Here is a 20,306-nt window from a genome sequence, read left to right on the forward strand (position 1 = left end):
TGTCTATGTTAATGTGAACGTAAGTATACAGGTGCAAACAATGAAATTTAATAATGGCTGAATTGCATTAACTTATTTGGTTTCTGGGTCCTTTGATAATAATAATTTTATTAGGACCTGTGTGTTTTTCTAACTATGAAAAGGTCAAAATGGCTATAAAGAACAAGGTGGCCTAGTCTACTTAAATGAAAAAAATAATAAATACAAAATGATAGGCTTGGTTGATATGTGCATTCATTTAAATGCGTGTTTAAAAAACCCACAAGTTCCCATTACAATGTATGTATACACAGCTGATTAAAGAAAACTGTATTATTTTAGAGGGAATACAAATTAATTTAACTGGACAACACTGGGCAGCTGCGTATGTCACTGATCAACTTTAGTTAGTGAACAATGACCCCAACTGGTAAGTAGGAGTACTGCAGATCAAACGCCTGTATTCTACAGGTGCACCTCATAATAGAAATCATGAAAAAGTTAATGCAATTAGGCCTTCAACATAATTTCTACTACTGAAACGTAACTTGACAATGGGCCAAAGGTTAAAGGTTGTTAACCTGACACATAACATAATAGTAATAATACAACTATATATATGATAATGGTTTCCATCCTTCAATTTCTGGCGGTTTACAACTTTACATGTTGCTCATCGGCCACAATCTATGACCACAATTTATGTTTAATGCAAAAGGTTTGGTTGAATCATACCAGTGAGATGCGCGTTGTGATTGGCCCGCGGATCGATCAATCATCAAAAAGCCGGTCCTGGGAGGCGGGGCTTTAGTTGGTTTTTTCGCCGCTGTGGTTGTCTTCAAGATGGCGGGGCTGCAGTATAGCGGCGCTATGAGAAATATCATTTAGAAAGGTAGTTAGGTGACAGATAAGAGACAGTCGTCCCGTATTTATCGGTGAGTATTTCTTGAATAAACAGTTTTCGTGCTACCTGGCCATTTCTGCAGACATGGCGATATGTGCAAAGTGATGGTTGCTTACTAGCATATTAGCATGAGGGAGAGAAACGTTACTTGGGGCCCTCTGTGCTGGTGCTGCTGCTGCACACTGAACAGATGCGCTACAACCTATATTATATTCACTATGGCTACAACGATTTATCTCACATTTTATTTTACGAGTCATTTGTTATTTGAACTTGGTAAACCCTTATCGTATTCCTAAGCAAAATGACCCCTGTGTTGCGTTTAAGTCAAATGTCTGCATCTACACACATTGTAGTAGTACTTGGAATACCCTGTCATTACCTTTTTTATATACTATCTATGGTCATTACGCTATAAAGTTGACATCTACTCTGACATCTACTCTCACTGGTTCTTCCTTCTAGCTCCCAGAAGATACCAGAGGAGGATGATCAGTGCCTAGATCCAGTATTAAGCTGAATGCATTGTGATTTCCAATAATTGAGACAGTGATTCTGAAAGCTGTCTACATTAATGAAAAGAACAATGTAGTCAGCTTAGCAATTCCACCTCTGGTTCGTGGTCTAATACAGGGATGTGCATCACCTGCATGCGTTCTGGCTTTAGATAAGAAGGAAGGAAGTCTCTCAGAAAAGGGTCAGATTTTAGAAGTTATTATCAGTCTTGTGTAAAGTGGTAGTTTTTTTTAAAATAATATACAGAGGTAAAATGGAGATAGATGATGTCCTACCTCCTCTCCCCTTGGAGCCGCCCGATGATTTTGGCCCAGACGAGGGCAGAGCACCTCCACCACCTCCCCTGCAAACGTCCAGTGACGCAGAGGTTATGGACGTTAGCTCTGGTGGTGATGGATACACATACACCCCAGGGGACGGGGAAGCCCTGCCCCTACTACTACTACAGCAGCAGCAGTCGCCCCTCCTCAGCATGCCGGGCCCACTCACTTTCTGTAGTCACCTCTCAGGCAGCGAGGTCAGTCCCAACCCGACGTGTCCTAGAACGGCCCGCCACGCTCCCCCGGTCGCCAATTTCTTACCAGACCTCAAGCTGCTCCGAGATGTTAAGATCAGGGTGAGCTTCACTGAAAGCAATAGCAACAGCAGCAGCAGCAATAGCAATAGCAAAGACAGGAAGGTTTTGTACACAGGTGAAGGCCAGGAGGGAGGCAGCGATGACATGAATGGTGAGTTGAAGGACTCCTCTAGTGAGCAGGAGCTAGCCCAGTGTAGCTTCGCCGCAGGCAGAAGGTCAGGGGAGGCTGAGGGAGAGCAGGAGAACAAGGTAGAGTTCGCCGTCCTAGATGAGTTGGACGACTACTACGAGAACTTTGTGGATCATGACGATGGGGAGAACGGCGGCTTTAAGTCTGAGGGCATAGTTCAGCAGGAGCACGGAGATGACGAGACCATGCCTTACGCCTACGAGGTACGTATGCTCTTTGAAAATGTCTGTCCACTGCCATTTTCCACTATGACTCCAATGTGTCCTTTACTGTCTTTAAGGTGGAGTCAGCGATTCTGGAGAATGCTTGTTGTTCGAAATGACTGCTTGTCAAAATCAGTGAATATCTCCTCACGATCCGCTACCTGACCGTACTGTGTGTGTGGGCTGAAAAACATCCAGTTTCAATTCACACTGTAAACCGGCATGTTGCTAGCTCTGGTTTGATTACCCTTTGTTAACATACCATTTTACAGAGCCAACTGGCTGTGTATTAACATCAGCTTTATTTTCAGCGTACACACAGTATGGACATGTAGTGGATTGAGAGGAGATATTCACTGATTTTTGACAGCAGGCATTCTCCAGAATCGCTGACTTCACCTTTTAAACGGAAATAATGTGTGCCTATACAAAGTACCAACAAGTCCACTCATTACAGAAGAGGCCAGTATAAGCACTGTCATTCATTCAACACTTGACTGCATCAAACAAAATGAGCCAGACTCACTTTTTGCTCCAACGCAACATCATCACAGAGACACAGGGTGAGCCAATCATACAAGGGCTACATCTCTTTAGAATACCCTATTGTGTGATCTCTGCATTGTTTTGCTGTTTACCTAGTTATGTTAGACCAAGGAGAAAATCATTGCTCATTTTATAACATTCTCATCATAGCTCTCCCATAATATCTCAAACTGACTGACCATCTTGAAAAAAAACACCTGGAGCAAGCCCTTAGGTCACCCATATAATCAAAATAAACTGATCACCTGTGTTAACATCTCTACTCAGGGTAAAACTGCTATTTGGTTCCAAAGGTTAAATACACAACAACATTAAGTTGACGTATTTGATGCTAATAATAGGACAGCAGTAAGCCTTCACCTTTTCGGATTGCAGCACAAACACAGTCTTTTGTTTGTCTGTAGTGGAATGATGTGCCCAAACAGAGTAACTATAATTTGGAAGACAAAAGTTGGGAACTTGTAGTATAGGTTAATTATAGTCTAGGGACAGAAAATGTTCAGTTTAGCAGCATACGTCTGAATAAATGTTTGTTTTTGTATTACTGAAACGATAACAGATGCTGGAAAAGGTTAGTGCCATTTTAATTTCTCCCATTTATTGCAAATGTAATCAACTGTAATGGAAAAAAGGGGAATCAAAACTGCTAAATATAATTTTCAGTAAGAGTTGGGTTTAATAGCCTAATGTTATGCTCCAAAGAAGAACCAATCATTTGTCCTAATTTTGGGTAGGCTGCTGTATGGTATTTCTTTTTTTTTTCCTCCACCAAATCGTTCATCACATCGGTCAAAGTTCCTTCTCAAAGCAAAGCATTCAGAACTCCCTTGAACTGGTGAGCCATCCTTCTCTCTGGCCTTAACCATTGACTCTTCCAGGAGTTTGACAATGATGTGGATGCTCTGCTGGAGGAGGGCATGCCGGTCCCTAAAAAGATGCGTCCGTCAGAGGAGCAATATGGCGGCGACAGTGATCATCCGTCAGACGGTGAAGGAGGCGTTCAGCCCATGATGACCAAAATAAAGACTGTCCTCAAGAGTGAGTGGTGGATCTGTCTCTCTTCTGGTTCTGTCCAGGAACTTGCAATTGGACAGTGATTTCAGTGCTGTGGAACACGATACAATTTTACACTCTAAAAAAACAATATGTGTTACCCATCTGTCACATAAGTGTCTTTTGAAGTGAATTGACACAAGATGAATGTTTTTCTAGTGTTATTTTACATATTATGCATTGCTGATCTAACATACAAGACAGGGTTGCTCTTGGAAAAATAGTTTTTAGCAGGAGTGGTAAGATCAGCACATTTGAAAAGCACCAGCTATTGGCTACCCTTTGACAAATGTAAAACACTACATGCAAGAACTAATCAGGTTTGAAATACTAATTGTGAACAAGTCCAAACCTTTTTGAGTCTGAGAAGATTGATCAGTCAGTGTAAATGTTGCAGACTCTTTATAAGAAATCAGCATGTTTCTGGTGTGTGACCTAAACTTCAACATGGTGTGATACTTTATTAACCCAACAAGGTAGTGGTGACTTATTGATCTCTCCAGCAGTGTGTGAATGTAACATGTGGAGAAGTGTTTTAGCTGAGCTTTTTGGACACACCATGATGATATTGAACTAAAACAGTTCACCACATATGTAATTGGTTCCTGCATTCACACTTCCATTTCCCGTCATGGCAGGTCGGGGGCGTCCACCCACAGAGCCTCTACCTGATGGATGGATCATGACATTCCATAACTCAGGCATTCCAGTCTACCTGCACAGAGAGACCAGGGTGGTGACCTGGTCCAGACCCTACTTCCTCGGGACCGGCAGTATTAGGGTAAGCACACAACACACCTTTCATTTCTAATGAACTTGCCACACACGGATTTAAACAGGGGATCAAACTTTTGGCATAGGTACAGAGTCATTTTGAACATAATTGTGTTAAGATCCAACGCGCAATATGACAAATAAAAAAAATTCCATTACTATCAAAAATGGTTTGATACCATTTAGAGCGTTTTCATAACTGAAGTACAGGAACTTAGGATAATTAAATGTAGTTAAAAGTCAGCTATATTGTAGAACCCACAATACTGTTTACACATTAAGGGGCACTTTACACGGTGAAAACGTGACAGTTTTCCCGTTTTTGGTTTTTAAAAAAAAAACAGTTCAGACACAATTTATCTGACATCTTCACTCGTACACATGTTTTCAGAGGAAACGGGACGAAATCGCTGTAGTAGCAGTGTAGTAGGCATGCCAAGCCAATAGTCAGCGGTGACACAGCCTAGTAGATAGCTCTTCCGGTACAATTTGATGCATAAAACCTTACTGTAACCGAAAATGAATGCCATTAACGTTCATAAAGCGGTTGGTGTAAGCTTGGGGTTACAAGTATTGTAAATTACAAGCTTTCTGTCCTCTTATTTCACCGCATTGAACTCGTGAAAACAGAAGACATGCTGATATTGAAGGGGCTTTGTGAGCGGCTACTTTCCTGTTAAGGCCAGGACACACCAGCCCGAAAATCGCCGTCGTTGAGTCGATAGGGGGTCGGGAGACGAATCTGTTTGGTGTGTGCCGTGACGTCGGCCGACGTAGAGGTCGTCGGGCTTGTTTTGAGCCGATTGAACATGTTCAATCGGCAGCCGACCGTCTTTCATTTGGAGCAATTTGATTGGTGGAGGGCTAGCGAATCAGTGAAGCCCGGAAGTGAGGCGGGTAGCACAAATAGCTAACAACAGCTAGCCATCGTTTTAATGTGTTTGTTCGTTTCGTTTTGAGAGTACTCACATGCATCAACCCTTGTTGACTGCTCGACACCATGCTCGACACTCTCTGCTAAAAATTGTGCTCTTATGGTCCATAAATATAAATACGTATTTCTATATATGTTTATGCTCTAGAGAGCTGTCCCATCATTTCCGGCTTTCGTATTTTTTCGGGCCACAATACAGATTAGCGCCGCCTGCTGTTATGGAGACATTACGTCCCGCGCAAGCAACAGAGCGTACGGAAAGTCAGCAGTCAGTTTGGTGTGTTCTCTGGCCGCGACGGGAAGCCTGGAGCTTCCTGAAACGGCCGACTCCATTTTTTGCGTAGTCGGAACAAGTAGAAACAAGTCGGACTGGTGTGTCCTGGCCTTTAGGCGTACTTCAAAATAAAAGTCGACTCACGTTTGTCCAGTGAGATGCTATTAATGTTTAGCCAGTGAAATGCTTTTACTGTGAAGCCGTAGCCATAATGCTCCTTTTGTTGAACAGTAACTTAACCGCTGCGCGCTGAACTATGGATAGTGTTTTTTAATGTAGAGAGAGCCGTGTCCCTGGCATATAGAAGCTACACAAGTTTATTTTGCTAGAAAAACCGGCAGAGCACAAATCTTTCCCCAGAAAAAGTGTTGGGTGGTCTCAATAACTTACTAATCGCTTAGACTAAATTGGCGAGTGTTATATTTGAGCCCTGCACGACACTCTCCGCTGATCACAGTGATGGTGCCGCGGAGACACCTGTCATGTTATTTTTGTCTTCTAACTTTATAACTCGCGTGTGGGTATTTTGACAGCAAATGTTATAGACTACGCATACGTGAAGTGGAGCCGTGACGTCAGCGTTACCAGGGAAAATGGTTTCGGTGTTTACAAGAAACCAAAACCGTTGTGTTTTCCAAAAACTCCTCCCTGGGAGTAGATCTCAAAAACTTGTGGTTTCTTGCCTGCGTTTGCTGTTTTCATGTAAATGATATAGTGCAACCACGAAAATATTTTCGCGTATGCACCGTTTCGTGTTGTCGTGTAAAGTGCCCCTAAGTCCATGGTCTGCTTTGTTTTGCTCCAGAAACATGACCCTCCCACCACCAGCATCCCTTGCCTGCACTACAAGAACATGAAGAGACAAGAGGAGAAGGAGCTGAATGGAGAGCTGAATAATGCAGTGCAGCCTCCAGTCAAACCTGCAGTGGAAGCCAATGGAGAAGAGAAGGAAGCCGACAAGACAGAGGCTTCAGCTGAGGAGCAGGAGGACGGCGGCATCCCTGCCCCTGTCAGTCTGACTGACACTGGCATCGATGGAGAGGCTACCACTAATGACGTCACGCCTGATAAAGTAGCCCACACCTGGGAAACTGCCATGGGAGCCTTAGGACAAGTCAGAGCTAAGGTGGAGGTGTGCAAGGACGAGTCCATAGGTAAGGGCTTTTCATACCCTGCGTCCCAATACCCATACTTCCATACTATTTAGTATGCCAGGAAAACATTTAGGATGTCCCAATACATGCATGTCAAATGCAGTTTGTCAAAATACCAAGATGCCCTAATACATCCAATTGCATTTTGCAGACCAGCATGCTTAGTATTGAGTATAGTAAAAAGTATGGGCTTTGGCATAAAGGAATAGTGCAATACCAGTAATGGACTTTTGAAAAGCTCATCATGTAATTGTTGCTGTAAGAAGTCCTTGTCAATGACGTTATCTAACTTTATATAAAAACCTTTTTTCGCAGAAATTGAAGATTTCCGCGTGTACCTGGAAAAATGCTTTGACTTTGAACAAGTCACTGTGAAGAAGTTCCGCACCTGGGCCGAGCGACGGCAGTTCAACAGAGACGTGAAGAGGAAGCAGGCAGAGTGTGAGAGGCCCATCCTGCCCGCCAACCAGAAGCTCATCACTCTGTCGGTCCAAGATGCCCCCACTAAGAAAGGTAGCCGGCCGCTGTATACAGTCGTACTTTGTGGATTTAATACAATTTGTTAAATAGATACAGTCTGTGTCATCTTCTGACTGTGCCATATAACTCCCTTGTCGTCTTAAACTCTAAAAACACATTTCTCCTTTTAAGTCTTACAAAGCATGGAGGATCTCTTGGTTTTGTTTTGGTGAATGGTTTGATGCATTACATTTTTTCTGTTTCAGAATTTGTCATCAACCCTAACGGAAAGTCTGAAGTTTGCATCTTGCATGAATATATGCAACGTGTCCTAAAGGTCCGACCTGTTTACAACTTTTTTGAATGTGGTAAGTTTCTTCTTTTGTAAGCTTATTGAGGTGCTTTAAGTCATCATGATACTCCTGCCTTAAAATGAATACATTGTTATTTAAGAATGAAACCCTAAGTAAGCATGGTGTCTCTGGTATATATTGTGATGTGGAAATGTGATTTTGTGTTCCCCACAGAGAACCCAAGTGAACCCTTTGGAGCGTCAGTAGTTATAGACGGAGTAACCTACGGCACAGGAACTGCAAGCAGTAAAAAACTTGCAAAGAATAAAGCTGGTAATTTCTTTTGTTTATAGTACTTAGTATTGTGATGGGTTGGATGGTGTGTGTCACAACTGAGCACACACTATCAGTGGGTAAAGACACTGGAATTGCAGAGAGGTCTTCTGGAGGAATTTTAAAATCCCCATAGTATTTTGATACACTTTTCACTTTGACCTAAATTTACAGCCGTTAAAGGAGTTTAAGGACTCTTCCTAAAAGAACCAAGTTGGTCATTATGTATAGGTAGAACAAACTGTATTTTATAAATACTTTTGGAGGTGGGTGACAGATGGGTAATGAGATTACAATATATATTCTTAGCATTTACTGTAGCTAGTTTGATGGTAAATGTGCATGTTGACACAGACATGACTAGCTCTGTTCTCCCTTGTTATTTGGTGTACCCTTCAGCTCGAGCCACACTGGAAATCCTCATCCCTGACTTTGTGAAGCAGACCTCAGAGGAGAAGCCTGTCGAGGGTGATGAACTGGAGGTACTTCTTTTTTCCTATGCCTGGGGCCTCATTTATCAACAGTGCGTAGAAAAGGTTCTAAATTCACTCTTACGAATGAAATTTAGTATGTGCTTAACACTAGAACCGCCACGGGGTCAATTTGACCCGTGGTGGTTTTTCAACTGCCCATAACTATACTTTTACGAAATATTGAAGCCCCCAACTCTTTGACTTTTCCTAAAATTGTGTTGTGATGCTCTCCCTATGGTTAAATAAAGTCACAATTAAACTGGATTAAAAAAACAGGCATTTATACCTAGAACCGCCACACTGGGTCAATTTGACCCGCACAGGACAATGGAATATTTTCGAGCAGGTTGCTAGGCAACGGCATTGATTTGGGTCCGCGATCTGACAACTAGCCTACGTGCAGTCATTCATAAACACTTACAATAAATTAGAGATGAAGATAAATACCTAACAACAAGTTACTAAGTGAAATGAGTGATGTGAGTCTGATAGCGAGAGATCAGAACTGAGCGCTGTCTTCCACACACCGCGGCTCGCAGCTCAACTGACAGACAGCTGAGTGCTGTCTGTGAGCCGGACAGAGAGCGGCGGAGGGATCCTCCGCCTCAAAACATGTCAATGTGGGGAAAAATGAATGAATAATCAATTAGAGCTTACCTAAAAATAAGGTTGCCAAGTTACTGTTTATTGTATTTAGGATTTTAGCTCATTTGGACGCTGTTTTGACCTTCTGTTTTCATTACTATACTTGCGATATTATATCTACTTTCAGTTTCATTACTGAGTCGCCACGAAACGTGATTAGTGTTCTTAAAGATACTTAGATTATAAAACAAGAGGTCCAAAACACAGATGATTATTAAACAAACTAATTTATGACTTTATACCACACTAGAAATGCACGGGTCAATTTGACCCGCCTGGCGGTTCTAGGTATAAATAGAATGCTGGCGGTTCTAGTGTTAAGTACAAAAAAATCGGTATTTATCAAACGTGCGCTGGCCTATCGTACGCACACCAGTAAGTCATCAATCTTGATAAATCCCACATGTTCTTAAGTGTCATGCTCGTTCACGCTCAGCCCATTTGCATTCAGAAACGCCTCCAATTAACCATATATGGTCACAACACATCCCTTTATCAACCATCTGAATGTGTTTTACCCCTCTCCGCCACAATGGTAAAGAGCCGAGGGTAACGAAAAGAAACTTCTCCAACACAGAAATGGAAACCCTTGTAAACGAGGTTGAATCGAAGCAAAACATATTTTGTTGGCGCACTTAGTGCAGGCATTAAAACAAAAGAAAGCTTGCTGCATGGGAAAATGTGATATTTTCGAGCAAGTTGTAAGGCAACGGCATTGTTTGCCGCGATCTGACAACTTTACGTGCAGTCATTCATAAACTCTTTCAATAAAAAAGAGATGAAGATAAGCTCCTAACAACAATAGAGTTAGCCTACTAAGTGAAATGAGTGATTGGCGAGTCTGGCGAGTCACCGCGGCTCGTCCAGCTCACAGCTGAGTGCTGAGACGCACAGAGAGCATCGGAGGGATCCTCCGCTTCAAAACATGTAAACGTGACACATTTAATGAATAATCAATTAGAGCTTACCTAAAAATAAGTGTGCCATATAACTATTTATTGCATTTAGGATGTTAGCTCATTTGGACGCTGTTTTGACCGTCTGTTTTCATTGATGTATTGGCGATATTATATCTACTTCAGTTTCATTACTGAGTCGTGATCAGTGTTCTTAAAGAAACTTAGATTATAAAACAAGAGGTCCAAAACACAGATGATGATTAAACAAACAAATGTATGACTTTATATTACCCTAGAAATGCACGGGTGGATTTGACGCGTGGCGATTATAGATATAAAGAGAACGCTGGCGGTTCTAGTGTTAATGCAGACGTTGAAACTCTTAAATGCTTTGCTTTGTGCTTGTAATATCGCTATTCTACCACTAGATTATGTTCGTAAGCATGGTCAGAGTTGTGCTTACATTTACACACATTCATAAGTCTAAGTACATTTTGGTAAATGCCATACTTTGCGTGGCAATGTTCTTACGCCCTACTTACGCACAGATTTGTGCGTAAGTACGGTTGATAAATGAGGCCCCTGGTGTTTATTTCTGTTCTTTCCTGGAATCTTTCCAGTCAAGTGACATAGAGTAAGCTAACGTTCAAATGCATATTCCCAAGAATTCCTGTTGACAAAAGTCCTTGAAAGTGTGAATTAGAGCTGACACAATTGTAACATACCCTATGCTTTGCTCCACAGTATTTTAATCATATCAGTATAGAAGACTCAAGAGTGTATGAGCTCACCAACAAAGCAGGACTACTTTCGCCATATCAGATTCTTCATGAGTGCCTTAAAAGGTAAGGTAATCAATAATGGTGCCAATGAATATTTTTGGTTGTGTAAAGCAATAACAAGGTGCCAGGGTGCAGATATTTGGTTAAACTATACCTTCATCTCTTGTGTAGAAATCATGGAATGGGAGACACCAGCATCAAGTTTGAGGTGATCCCAGGGAAAAACCAGAAGAGTGAATATGTGATGACATGTGGCAAGCACACAGTGCGCGGCTGGTGTAAGTATCTTACCACATGGTTGGACTGAACCAGTCCATGTGTAGAACTGCAAAGATTACGATTTATTTGAATGAACGTGTTCCAGTTCACCTCATGGAGCTAACACACATGTAGCTGTTGGTAAATGTATGTCCGTTTGCCCACAGGTAAGAACAAGAGGGTTGGCAAACAACTAGCATCTCAGAAGATCCTGCAGATGCTCCATCCCCACGTGAAGAACTGGGGGTCCCTGCTGCGCATGTACGGCAGAGAGAGCAATAAGATGGTCAAGAAGGTGAGCTGGAAAGCTTCTATGCTCATTTAAAATCATGATTCTAGTCTTTCATTATGAACAAGCACATCTTCATGACTTTAAAAAAAACAACTGATCTTTTGCAGGAGAACTCTGATAAAAGTGTGATCGAGCTCCAGCAGTTTGCCAAAAAGAACAAGCCAAACCTTCACATCTTGAACAAACTGCAAGAAGAAATGAAGAAACTGGCCAGCCAGAGGGTGAGAATTGTTGCCTTTTTTAATTTTAATTAGGTATTCATTATACCATTTAAAGGTGGAGTCAGGGATTATTGAGAACTCTTGTTGTCAAAATCACCGTTAGTCAAAATCGGTGAATATCTACTCACAACCTGTCCATACTTTGTGTGCGCTGAAAATAAAATCCAGTGTTAACACAGCCTAGGCTCCGTTAACGGATATGTTGATAGCTACTGTTATTTCTTACATAACAGTTGACAGAGAATAGGCTTACACGTCTTGAGTAAAGTTGCTCTATAGCTCTGGTTGACAAAATGTAATTGCCACTGCCAGGATTTGTACGTATTAAAATTGAGAATAGGTTTAGCTTTCTTCTTTTCCAATACAAATGCACTCCTCATATCATGGTTCCTTTTGTCTGTACCAGGAGGAAACCAGGAAGAAACCCAAGATGACCATCATGGAGTCTGACCAGCCGGGGAGCCAACCCCTCTGCACTGTCGACGTTTAAAAGTCTCTGGATCACTGAAGAAGCAAGGCACTGAAAACCCCAAGTCACTGTCACACATCACGCACCACCACCCATCACTTAATTATGCATCACTGGAATTTAATGGCAATATAGTTACACATTGACCGGATCCGTAGAACCGCTTGCTTCCTTCACACCCACGTTTTATTGGTTCAGCTACAGATGCAAAGGGTAGAACTAAACCGACATTAGAGCAAATATCGTCTACCTCTTGCTCTCTAAATGCACCCTCACTATGGCACTAGTAAAAAAAAAAAAAATCCACTCTGGTTTGGAGAAGTTGACAACATGGCCTGATAAAGTGAGCCACGTCAAACAATAAAAATGCATGCTTCTTTTACCGCAAAAACCACAGTACACCTTGGTTTTGTTTTGAAGTATGTTTTTTTAACAGTCGATCTTAAAGAGTACCCACGCCTATTTTTTTTTGTGCTTTAAAGTATTTGAAAGGGACTACTAATATTTGTGTGTTTATTTAGGAGACAAAGTTACTTGTTTATTGGGTATTTTAATGGTCGGTGTAATGAATATTTGGGTCGGTGAATACAAAATATGCCATTTTGTTTTTCCTCAGAAATAAAAGGACAGTTGCTGTCTTGGTTTGCACGGTAGAAACACACGTTGTGAAGTGATCACTATTCAGAACTATTGTTATGCACTCGTGTCCTGTCCAGATATTTTTGTTGACTGATCGAGTTGGTACAGAGACGATTGCTTTTAGGGTAACTTTTGTATTTGAAGGGACTTGTTGCCTCCTTGCTTTGTCAATAAATTAACTGACGTCCTGGGCCCCATGCCAACACTGCAGTAAACCCAAGCAGAGGGCCAGCCAGTACTGTAACAGTAAAATATACTTTCTCTTATGCTCTTGCTTTTAATTAAAGTACTTATGCCATGCACACCAACTCACCACCAGGTATATTTCAGTAGCTTCTCATTTTGGGTGCCCTTAAAAAAAAAATAACGATGGCTACATGTTGCCTTAGATACCCCATTTCATGAAGGGCTCAGAGTATGTACAGTACATTGGACCTAAAACACCCTTCAATAAGAAGTAGAAAGACCAAGCGCCCTTTACTTGATAAAGCATTTATTCTGGAGACGGTGTCTGTTAATAAAGAATAGCCTGTAGAAACGTCATAGCCTACGTTAGGAGGGGGGAAGCCTAAAGCACGTGCAGATTTTTAAGACTCGTCTTTATAGTGTATTTTGCTATCATTGTGACAGTCAATATTTTCTGACCACAGGTAGAATAGGTTTTCCCAAAAGACAGCCTTGCAAAATGAAGTAGGTACACGGACCTGAACAAAATGCTATTGAGTCATTCAGTCCAACACAAACTGACTAAGCTGTGCATACCAAAGCTTACATACAGTCTTATGCATTTTATAGTTGCTGCAAACTGTACAGTAGAAACATCTGAACAGGAAAATGCATAGAATTACATCGCTGTAGCCAAATAGAAACTGCTGTGCATTCTCAAATATTTGGCCTGTGTTTTTTGTACTAGACGTACAAGGACGCATCCGTTTAAACAGAGGGCTGTGGTGATAGTGTAGATCGCTTTAAAGAATGTGCTTTACCCTCTGTGCGTTTGTCTAGCCAAGTGTGTCGCTGTGAGAAGAGGGAAGAAAAAAAATACTGCTTTTACATGTGTTGCTGTTGAGTTGTACCAATGAGTTGTTTGAGATGTTGCTGCCTAGATAATGAAGTATGTATTTCAACCTGAGCTCCATGACTTCAGTGATGTTTGTTATGCAAAATAAAATGTCTTGACTAAAGAATAGAAGCAAGTTTGTTTTTATTCAGTCTCGTAATGATGAAACAATTAGAAACAAGAGGAAGTTAACAAACTTATCTGGCACTTCATGGTAAAGCTATTCCTTCCATATTACCCACTTAATGCATTGTTCCTTATTAACTGTTAAACAAGGTGTCAGAGTTTGAGGAAACTTAACATTTAATCTACTGTATGTTTTAAAGGCCACTCAAAGTAACCTCATTTTAAGTCAAAGAAGAAGCTGGCATGAGTTGTCTCTTTACCAAAAAGACAGAACAGGCAAAGGAACACAAGCATTCAGTATTTACATTAACATCGCACCTGAAACACAAATGAGTTTGGCATACCAAAATAAAGAGACACTGGTGGGTGCATTTTTTTTTTAGGGACTGGCCCTTTTAAAAATAAGACTATAAAAAGGTCTTGCATGTGATTAAATGAATGCATCAGAAGAATGCTTTTAACATGTTTCCAAGGCTGTACTGAGAGTGTGCATATGTTTCTAGAATGGAAAGTCCATGCTACTTATCAAACTGTTCAGGGTCTGTGTCTACGGCTAAGGTTTCGTCTCTTCCTGGGTGCTGCTGGTCTGCTGCTGCTTCTGGGAATCGTAGTCCACCCTCTCCAGCAGCAGAAGCATCTCAACGTGCATGGTCTGAGGAAACAGGTCCACGGCCATGGCTCGCACCGGACGGAACGGTGCCCCACGGACTCTGTTAGACGGCGCTCTGCACAGACTGAAAGATAAGAGATTCCAAAATGAGATAAGCTATTTATTAGGGCTGTCAAATTAACACGTTAATTTCGATTAATTAATCACAGAAAAATTAACGCGATTAAAAAAATTAACGCAGATTAATCGCACTTCTATATTGCCCTTTGACCCGGTGCAAAAGAGGTGAGATGATAGCGGAGCTGCACCTGTATCTTGCGGACACGGCCCGCACGGGATTAAAGAGTAAAGAAAGAAGCAGGGGAAAGGGGCCGAGGGCTCTATGTTATGGGCTTACCATGAGACAGAAGTTACGAGAGACGGAGAGAAAGAGAGAGAGAGACAAACGGTAGCCTATAGGCCTACAGTTGTTTATAAACAGGCATAAAAGTGTCATATAAGTGTGCGATTAATTTAGATTAATTAATCACAGCGCCTGTAATTAATTAGATACATTTTTTTAATCGCTTGACAGCCCTAATATTTATTGAATGAATTGTCCATCGATCAAAATTATGTGTCACAATGAAATTAGAAATATTTATCAAAGGTTTCGTTGGTTAAAGCTCTACTGCGTAACTTCTGTTGCCCCCCCATGAGGAATTCTGAGTAATGACAACACTCGGCGCATCTACATGAGGTAAGCCTTTTGGTGATCGCACGTGGATTTTATTCCTTCTACGTCCATGTTTTTTCTTAGCAGTAGAATCAACAACTGAAATATTTTGTGGTTGCTTCTTGAGCTCCTGCACCAGTGTCGGAGGGCGACACCAGTTTGTAAATGCTGCCACACTGAGAAATGCAGATAAATCAACTTTGTTTCAACTCATTTGGCAATGGCTTGAATGTAACCGACATTCATTTATATTAAAAAGTTACACACTGTAGCTTTAAAATCATAACCGCTGCTTTGAAAACAACCACATTTGTGACTCACTCAATGAAGTTGTTCATGGCTGCCTTAGCATTGCATGCTACGTAAACCAGCCTCTTCAGATGCTCTGCCTTCCTGATGGCAAGTATCACCTTGGAATCTGTAATTAAAGACAAGAACAAGTAAGAATGTTTGACCAACTCTTGGAAGTGAGTGAAATTCCTGTGTTATATGCCCTTCACTCACGTAGGCCTGCCCTCGGTGGATCCACAATGGCCGTGATGTTGGGTGAAACCAGGGCATTCAGAACGTTGGGGAACACGTCCTCAGCTTTTCCACAGTGAAACTCAACATTACTTAGGCCTTGATATGCAAAAACACATGAAAGACAAATCAGAATTTTGAGATTACACAAAAAAGAGAAGCACACACAATGTCATCTATTGACACCTTTCATTACTGACCATGCAGCCTACATTTATAAATATATACAAAGATCATAAACAAAACACTGCCGGTAACTAGATGTAATCTGGTCTCCTACCATTGAGCTTTGCATTTACTTTGGCGTCCTCCACGGCCTCCTGGCACATCTCGATCCCAATCACCTTCTTTACCCTCTGGAGACAAAATCAACACAAGCATCAGAAACTGCAAGAACCTCCATTTTCATGAATATAATACAGTGGTCGCTGTATAAAGGAGAGAGGAGACATGGATGATTTAAGTGTGTGTTACAGTCGGCTCATGTCACCTTGGCCAGAGAGATGCCGATGGTTCCTGTCCCACAGCACACATCCAGCACGGTGCTGTCCTGATCCAGCTTGGCCCATTCACCCACAGCAGAGTACAGCACCTCTGCAGCTCCTGTGTTCACCTGAAAGGTGTACACACACACACACACACACACACACACACACACACACACACACACACTTTCACTAAAAGGCAGGTATCCTCTGACTTCTCTTCTTTTGTTTAAAATGTTGTTTCCAATTGACTGGTAAACCAAGTTATAGTTAAATTTATTTTGTAAATAAATTATTTAAATTTGACAATAAGGCAACATCCAAACACAAAACAACCCATAAGATTGAGAATCAAACCGTGAGCTTAAAAATCAAATCGAATCAAAGATTTGGAGAATTGCGACACCCCTAGTGCTCTGTGACTGAATGACATTGTATGAATGAGCTGGTAAAGAGCACGTAGGTCTGTCTGTCTCACCTGGAAGAATGAGTGAGGAGAGATTCTGAACTTGAGACCCAGGAGTTCCTCCTGAATGCAGGCCTCTCCAGCCACCAGCTCACAGGGCAAGTCCTCCAGGTTAGGAGAAGTCCTTGGAAGCCGAAAACAAGTTTTTAGTGAAGTGTTTATTTAGAGATTTCTACAGTCTGCTCTCCACAGTTGAAGAGCTTAGATGTAGCGTGGTGGTTTGTTTTCCCCTTACCTTTGACCCTCTCTAACAAAGTACAGAGCGGTTACTCCACTCTCTTTCCCCTCTCCTTCTGTGAAGTACTTCTTCATGGAGCTCTTTAAGGCGCTGATTTCCTCTTCTTCAAGTTTCTAAAAGGAGTCAATATAGGAGATCAAACTTAGAGAACCACAGATGTGATATTCCATGTTCAGGAATGGGCTCTTAACTCCCACAGTCTGTCGGTAGAACATTTGCTGACCTGTGGGTTGAAGAACGCCATGGCCATGGCTTGTTTGGTTCTGGTAGTTCTGACAGTCAGCTGCTTCCAGTGTCCTTCGTAGGTTTCGGGACTGTACACAGAGTATGGTGTTGTCCTGCATGCAAAAGAACGGCGAGAGTAAAGGAAATGTGTGTGTGAAGACTTGATTAAAACAACAAGTCTAGTGCTAGTAATGCGACCATACAGCAGATGCAAACAGGCTACATCCAACAGCTAGTAGAAACCTATGCTCTCGTGTCTATCAAACCCTGTTCGTCATAAGTCCATGCTTTGGACTGTCATAAGAGTGTAATAATACCTGATGAAGTCCTGAAATGCGCTGACCACTCTCTTGGCCTCTGCAGAGACATGGCTGGTCTCACCCGGACCCACCACTGCGCAGGAGCCTCCTTTGTATTTCCCCAGACGGAAACCCACGGTCTTGTCCTCGCCGTCTGCGCCCATCGAAATGAGGAACTCACACTTGTTTCTGTACTCGGTCTGCAGTGAGACAGGGAAGAAAACCGTGAAGAGGATTAGGCATGAGTGATTTACAAGAACATAAACCAGCTATATTCAAATAAGAGTGTTTTTGGAACAAATTGACAGATGGCAATTAAAAAAAAAGTAGGTGACTGTAGTGATACTTTGGCAAAGGGATCAATCCCCAATACAGTTCACCAAGTATGACACATATCTCTTACTGAAGTGTGAAATGAGTAGGATGCATTGCAGAGTAAATAAACCTGTATAGGAGATGGTCGGATATCTTCCAGAGGACAACACATTTTGTTGTATTTGCCTTTCTGTGCGAACAGCCATGGCAACATGGCTTTGTTGGTGTTGCCGATCTCTCTGAAAAAGAAACAAGAGTAGTGTTGATGGATGTTTATCACAGAATGCCCTCAAAGATAGGGCCAACAATGGCTGAAATATCAAAATAAACTTGTGTGAAATGTGCTATATAAATATATTTACATGGATCTGCATGTTAACACATGTAGGCTTATGTATCAGACATACTGACAGCACTCACTTGGCCAGCCTCTGCAGAACAGCCACCACCTCCTGCTCCTTCCTCCTCAGCTGCTCTTCATAGGGCACGTTCCACAGTGGAGTCACCACGTTGGCTATCTGTACGCTGAGCGGCTCCTCTTCCTGGTCCCCCTCTGCCCTCTTGGCTGGTGGCTGGCCTCCCTCTCCCTCATCCTGCCTCCTCTTCCTCTGGATGGGGTCTGCTTTGGGTTTAGCCAGCCTGACACTCAGCACCTGGCCCTTCCACTGCATGTTGTGCACCATCTTCATGGCCTTGTCGCGCTCCTCCTCGTTCTTGAAGTTGACGAAGGCGTAGGTCTGATGGCCGAACAGCTTGATCTTATGAGGGTTGAGGCCGTGCCTGGCCAGGAACTTCTTCAGGTCGTTGAAGCAGATGTACTTTGGCAGGTTCCTGATCTCCACCTTGTAGATCTCGGAGGTGAAGAGGTCCTCTTTGATGTAGCGGTACATGTCGGGGTCTGACGCTGCGTCTTCGGCGCCCTCGGCCCCGACTTCAGACTTCCCATCTTCATTGTTGGAGGCCTGGGGGAGGTCTTCACCAGACTTCTCCTCCTGTGAGGGTGGAGGATCGGCCACGCTGCTGCTGCTGACGTCCGCCATCACTCTGTTGTCTGGTAGACTTAAAGGTGGGGGAAGCGATTCTGGAGAATGATTAATGTCAAATAATTTTTTGGGAAAAATCTATTTAAAATATCTCCTCATCATCAGCAACATGTACGTACGTACTACTATGTGTGTGCAGAAACAAAATCCAGTGTTAATATACAGCCTAGGCTCTGAAAACGGGCATGTTGCTAGCTAAAGTGGGACCCTTTGTTTACATAGGCTACCAGTTGTTTACGGAGCCTTTTTTTACATTCAAAGTAAAGATAGTTAGTGGATGGTGAGGAGATATTCACTGATTTTTACAGAAAGGGATTTTGACAACAAGCATTCTCCAGAATTGCTGACTCCACTTCTAACCATCCAATTAGCAGATGTTAGGCTACATTTAAAACGACTACACATATGTGGAAAAGGGGGTTCTCAAAGTTAGAAGACACTTGTTTTGGTCGTTTCAATGACTCCGCCCCTAAAATAAAACAAGTTGCATACTTCACAGTCTCCTCAAACATTAAGTTACGTGTAGGAGACATTGTAACTTTTTAATTACAGCATAGTTACAATTAAAAATGGAACCGCTAGAGGAGCCTTCACGTTTCAAGACAGCCACATTTGACTGCATTAATAGCCTACATTGGGTAGAGTTATAGCTGTATCATATCCATCCCTCGCACCACTGCATATAGGTAGCCTATTCCTTAGGGAGCATTAATCATTTCTCGTTTAGATAAAACGATTCGTCCGACTTTATTTTAATTTTAGGAAGTTTACAGTTTCCTGTGGGGCTCAATATCAGCCGTGGCAACATTAAATGGAAGCTAACATTATGTTTTTCATGCGCCTTACCTTTTTATATTTACTTTCAACACTGCCTCTCAGTAGTTTGAGCTGGGCGCTGCCATGTTGGAGGAACCACGTGCTGCCAGCGCTGCACTCTGAACTATTTTAAAGTGACACACACGTCATTTCGGGGCTCGAGCGCGAGCGTCATGTCCGCGTCGTACAATTTTTTCGTATTTTGTAAAGACCATCTGAATTACTTGTATTAGGCCTATAAGTTAATTTATTCACAAATGTCGTTTCTCTAGTTTACGCCAAAAGTAGGCCTAGTTGCTGTTATAATTTTTTTTAACCAGTCTTTAGAAAATAAGAAGTGCCTTGTTGAGACCTTTTATATCCTATCTATGGTTGACCAGCTTGAGACCTGTTGATTTACCTTACTTGAATTAGGCTATCCGCTATAGCCTTTTAATTTAACTAACTATGTTAGTGTCTAACATAATAAGATGTGTAACTATGGGTAGGCCTATATAAGTTAAAGCTTCAGTCTACCTT

The 20,306-nt window shown here is 42.0% G+C and overlaps 2 protein-coding genes across 3 annotated transcripts; one reads left to right on the forward strand and one right to left on the reverse strand.

Moving 5' to 3' along the window:
- The first annotated feature begins 806 nt into the window (after positions 1-806).
- dgcr8 (DGCR8 microprocessor complex subunit) lies at positions 807-14,004 on the forward strand. Its single transcript, XM_080042226.1, has 14 exons — positions 807-914; positions 1,349-2,369; positions 3,794-3,953; positions 4,607-4,749; positions 6,756-7,104; positions 7,420-7,617; positions 7,830-7,931; positions 8,091-8,189; positions 8,589-8,671; positions 10,951-11,051; positions 11,160-11,266; positions 11,414-11,541; positions 11,646-11,759; positions 12,166-14,004. The coding sequence occupies exons 2-14, from the start codon at positions 1,653-1,655 to the stop codon at positions 12,247-12,249; spliced, it is 2,385 nt and encodes a 794-aa protein (XP_079898352.1). The 5' UTR covers positions 807-914; positions 1,349-1,652; the 3' UTR covers positions 12,250-14,004.
- Positions 14,005-14,093: 89 nt separating this feature from the next.
- trmt2a (tRNA methyltransferase 2 homolog A) lies at positions 14,094-19,903 on the reverse strand. 2 transcript variants are annotated; one of them, XM_080037069.1, is made up of 12 exons: positions 19,818-19,903; positions 18,349-19,009; positions 18,059-18,167; positions 17,632-17,813; positions 17,313-17,427; positions 17,087-17,202; positions 16,864-16,975; positions 16,391-16,513; positions 16,181-16,256; positions 15,883-15,999; positions 15,700-15,796; positions 14,094-14,787 (listed from the first exon to the last, which is right to left on the reverse strand). In XM_080037069.1, exons 2-12 carry the CDS (start codon positions 18,966-18,968, stop codon positions 14,607-14,609), a joined length of 1,848 nt encoding a protein of 615 aa, XP_079893195.1. In that variant the 5' UTR covers positions 18,969-19,009; positions 19,818-19,903; the 3' UTR covers positions 14,094-14,606. The 2 variants fall into 2 exon arrangements, with proteins under 2 accessions (XP_079893195.1, XP_079893196.1); XM_080037070.1 differs by having other exon boundaries at positions 18,349-18,987; positions 19,818-19,901.
- Positions 19,904-20,306: the final 403 nt, after the last annotated feature.

This window comes from Ammodytes marinus (genome assembly GCF_949987685.1).
Source record: "Ammodytes marinus genome assembly, chromosome: 2".
Taxonomy (NCBI): Eukaryota; Metazoa; Chordata; class Actinopteri; order Uranoscopiformes; family Ammodytidae; genus Ammodytes; species Ammodytes marinus.

Coding starts and splice junctions, on each gene's coding strand:
- trmt2a (XM_080037069.1), bottom strand. CDS start 18,968: ATGGCGGACGTCAGCAGCAGCAGCGTGGCCGATCCTCCACCCTCACAG. Junction 18,168..18,348: donor GTTCTGCAGAGGCTGGCCAA/GTGAGTGCTGTC, acceptor TTTCTTTTTCAG/AGAGATCGGCAACACCAACA. Junction 16,000..16,180: donor AGTAAATGCAAAGCTCAATG/GTAGGAGACCAG, acceptor TTGCATATCAAG/GCCTAAGTAATGTTGAGTTT.
- dgcr8 (XM_080042226.1), top strand. CDS start 1,653: ATGGAGATAGATGATGTCCTACCTCCTCTCCCCTTGGAGCCGCCCGAT. Junction 4,750..6,755: donor TCGGGACCGGCAGTATTAGG/GTAAGCACACAA, acceptor GTTTTGCTCCAG/AAACATGACCCTCCCACCAC. Junction 7,105..7,419: donor GTGCAAGGACGAGTCCATAG/GTAAGGGCTTTT, acceptor CTTTTTTCGCAG/AAATTGAAGATTTCCGCGTG.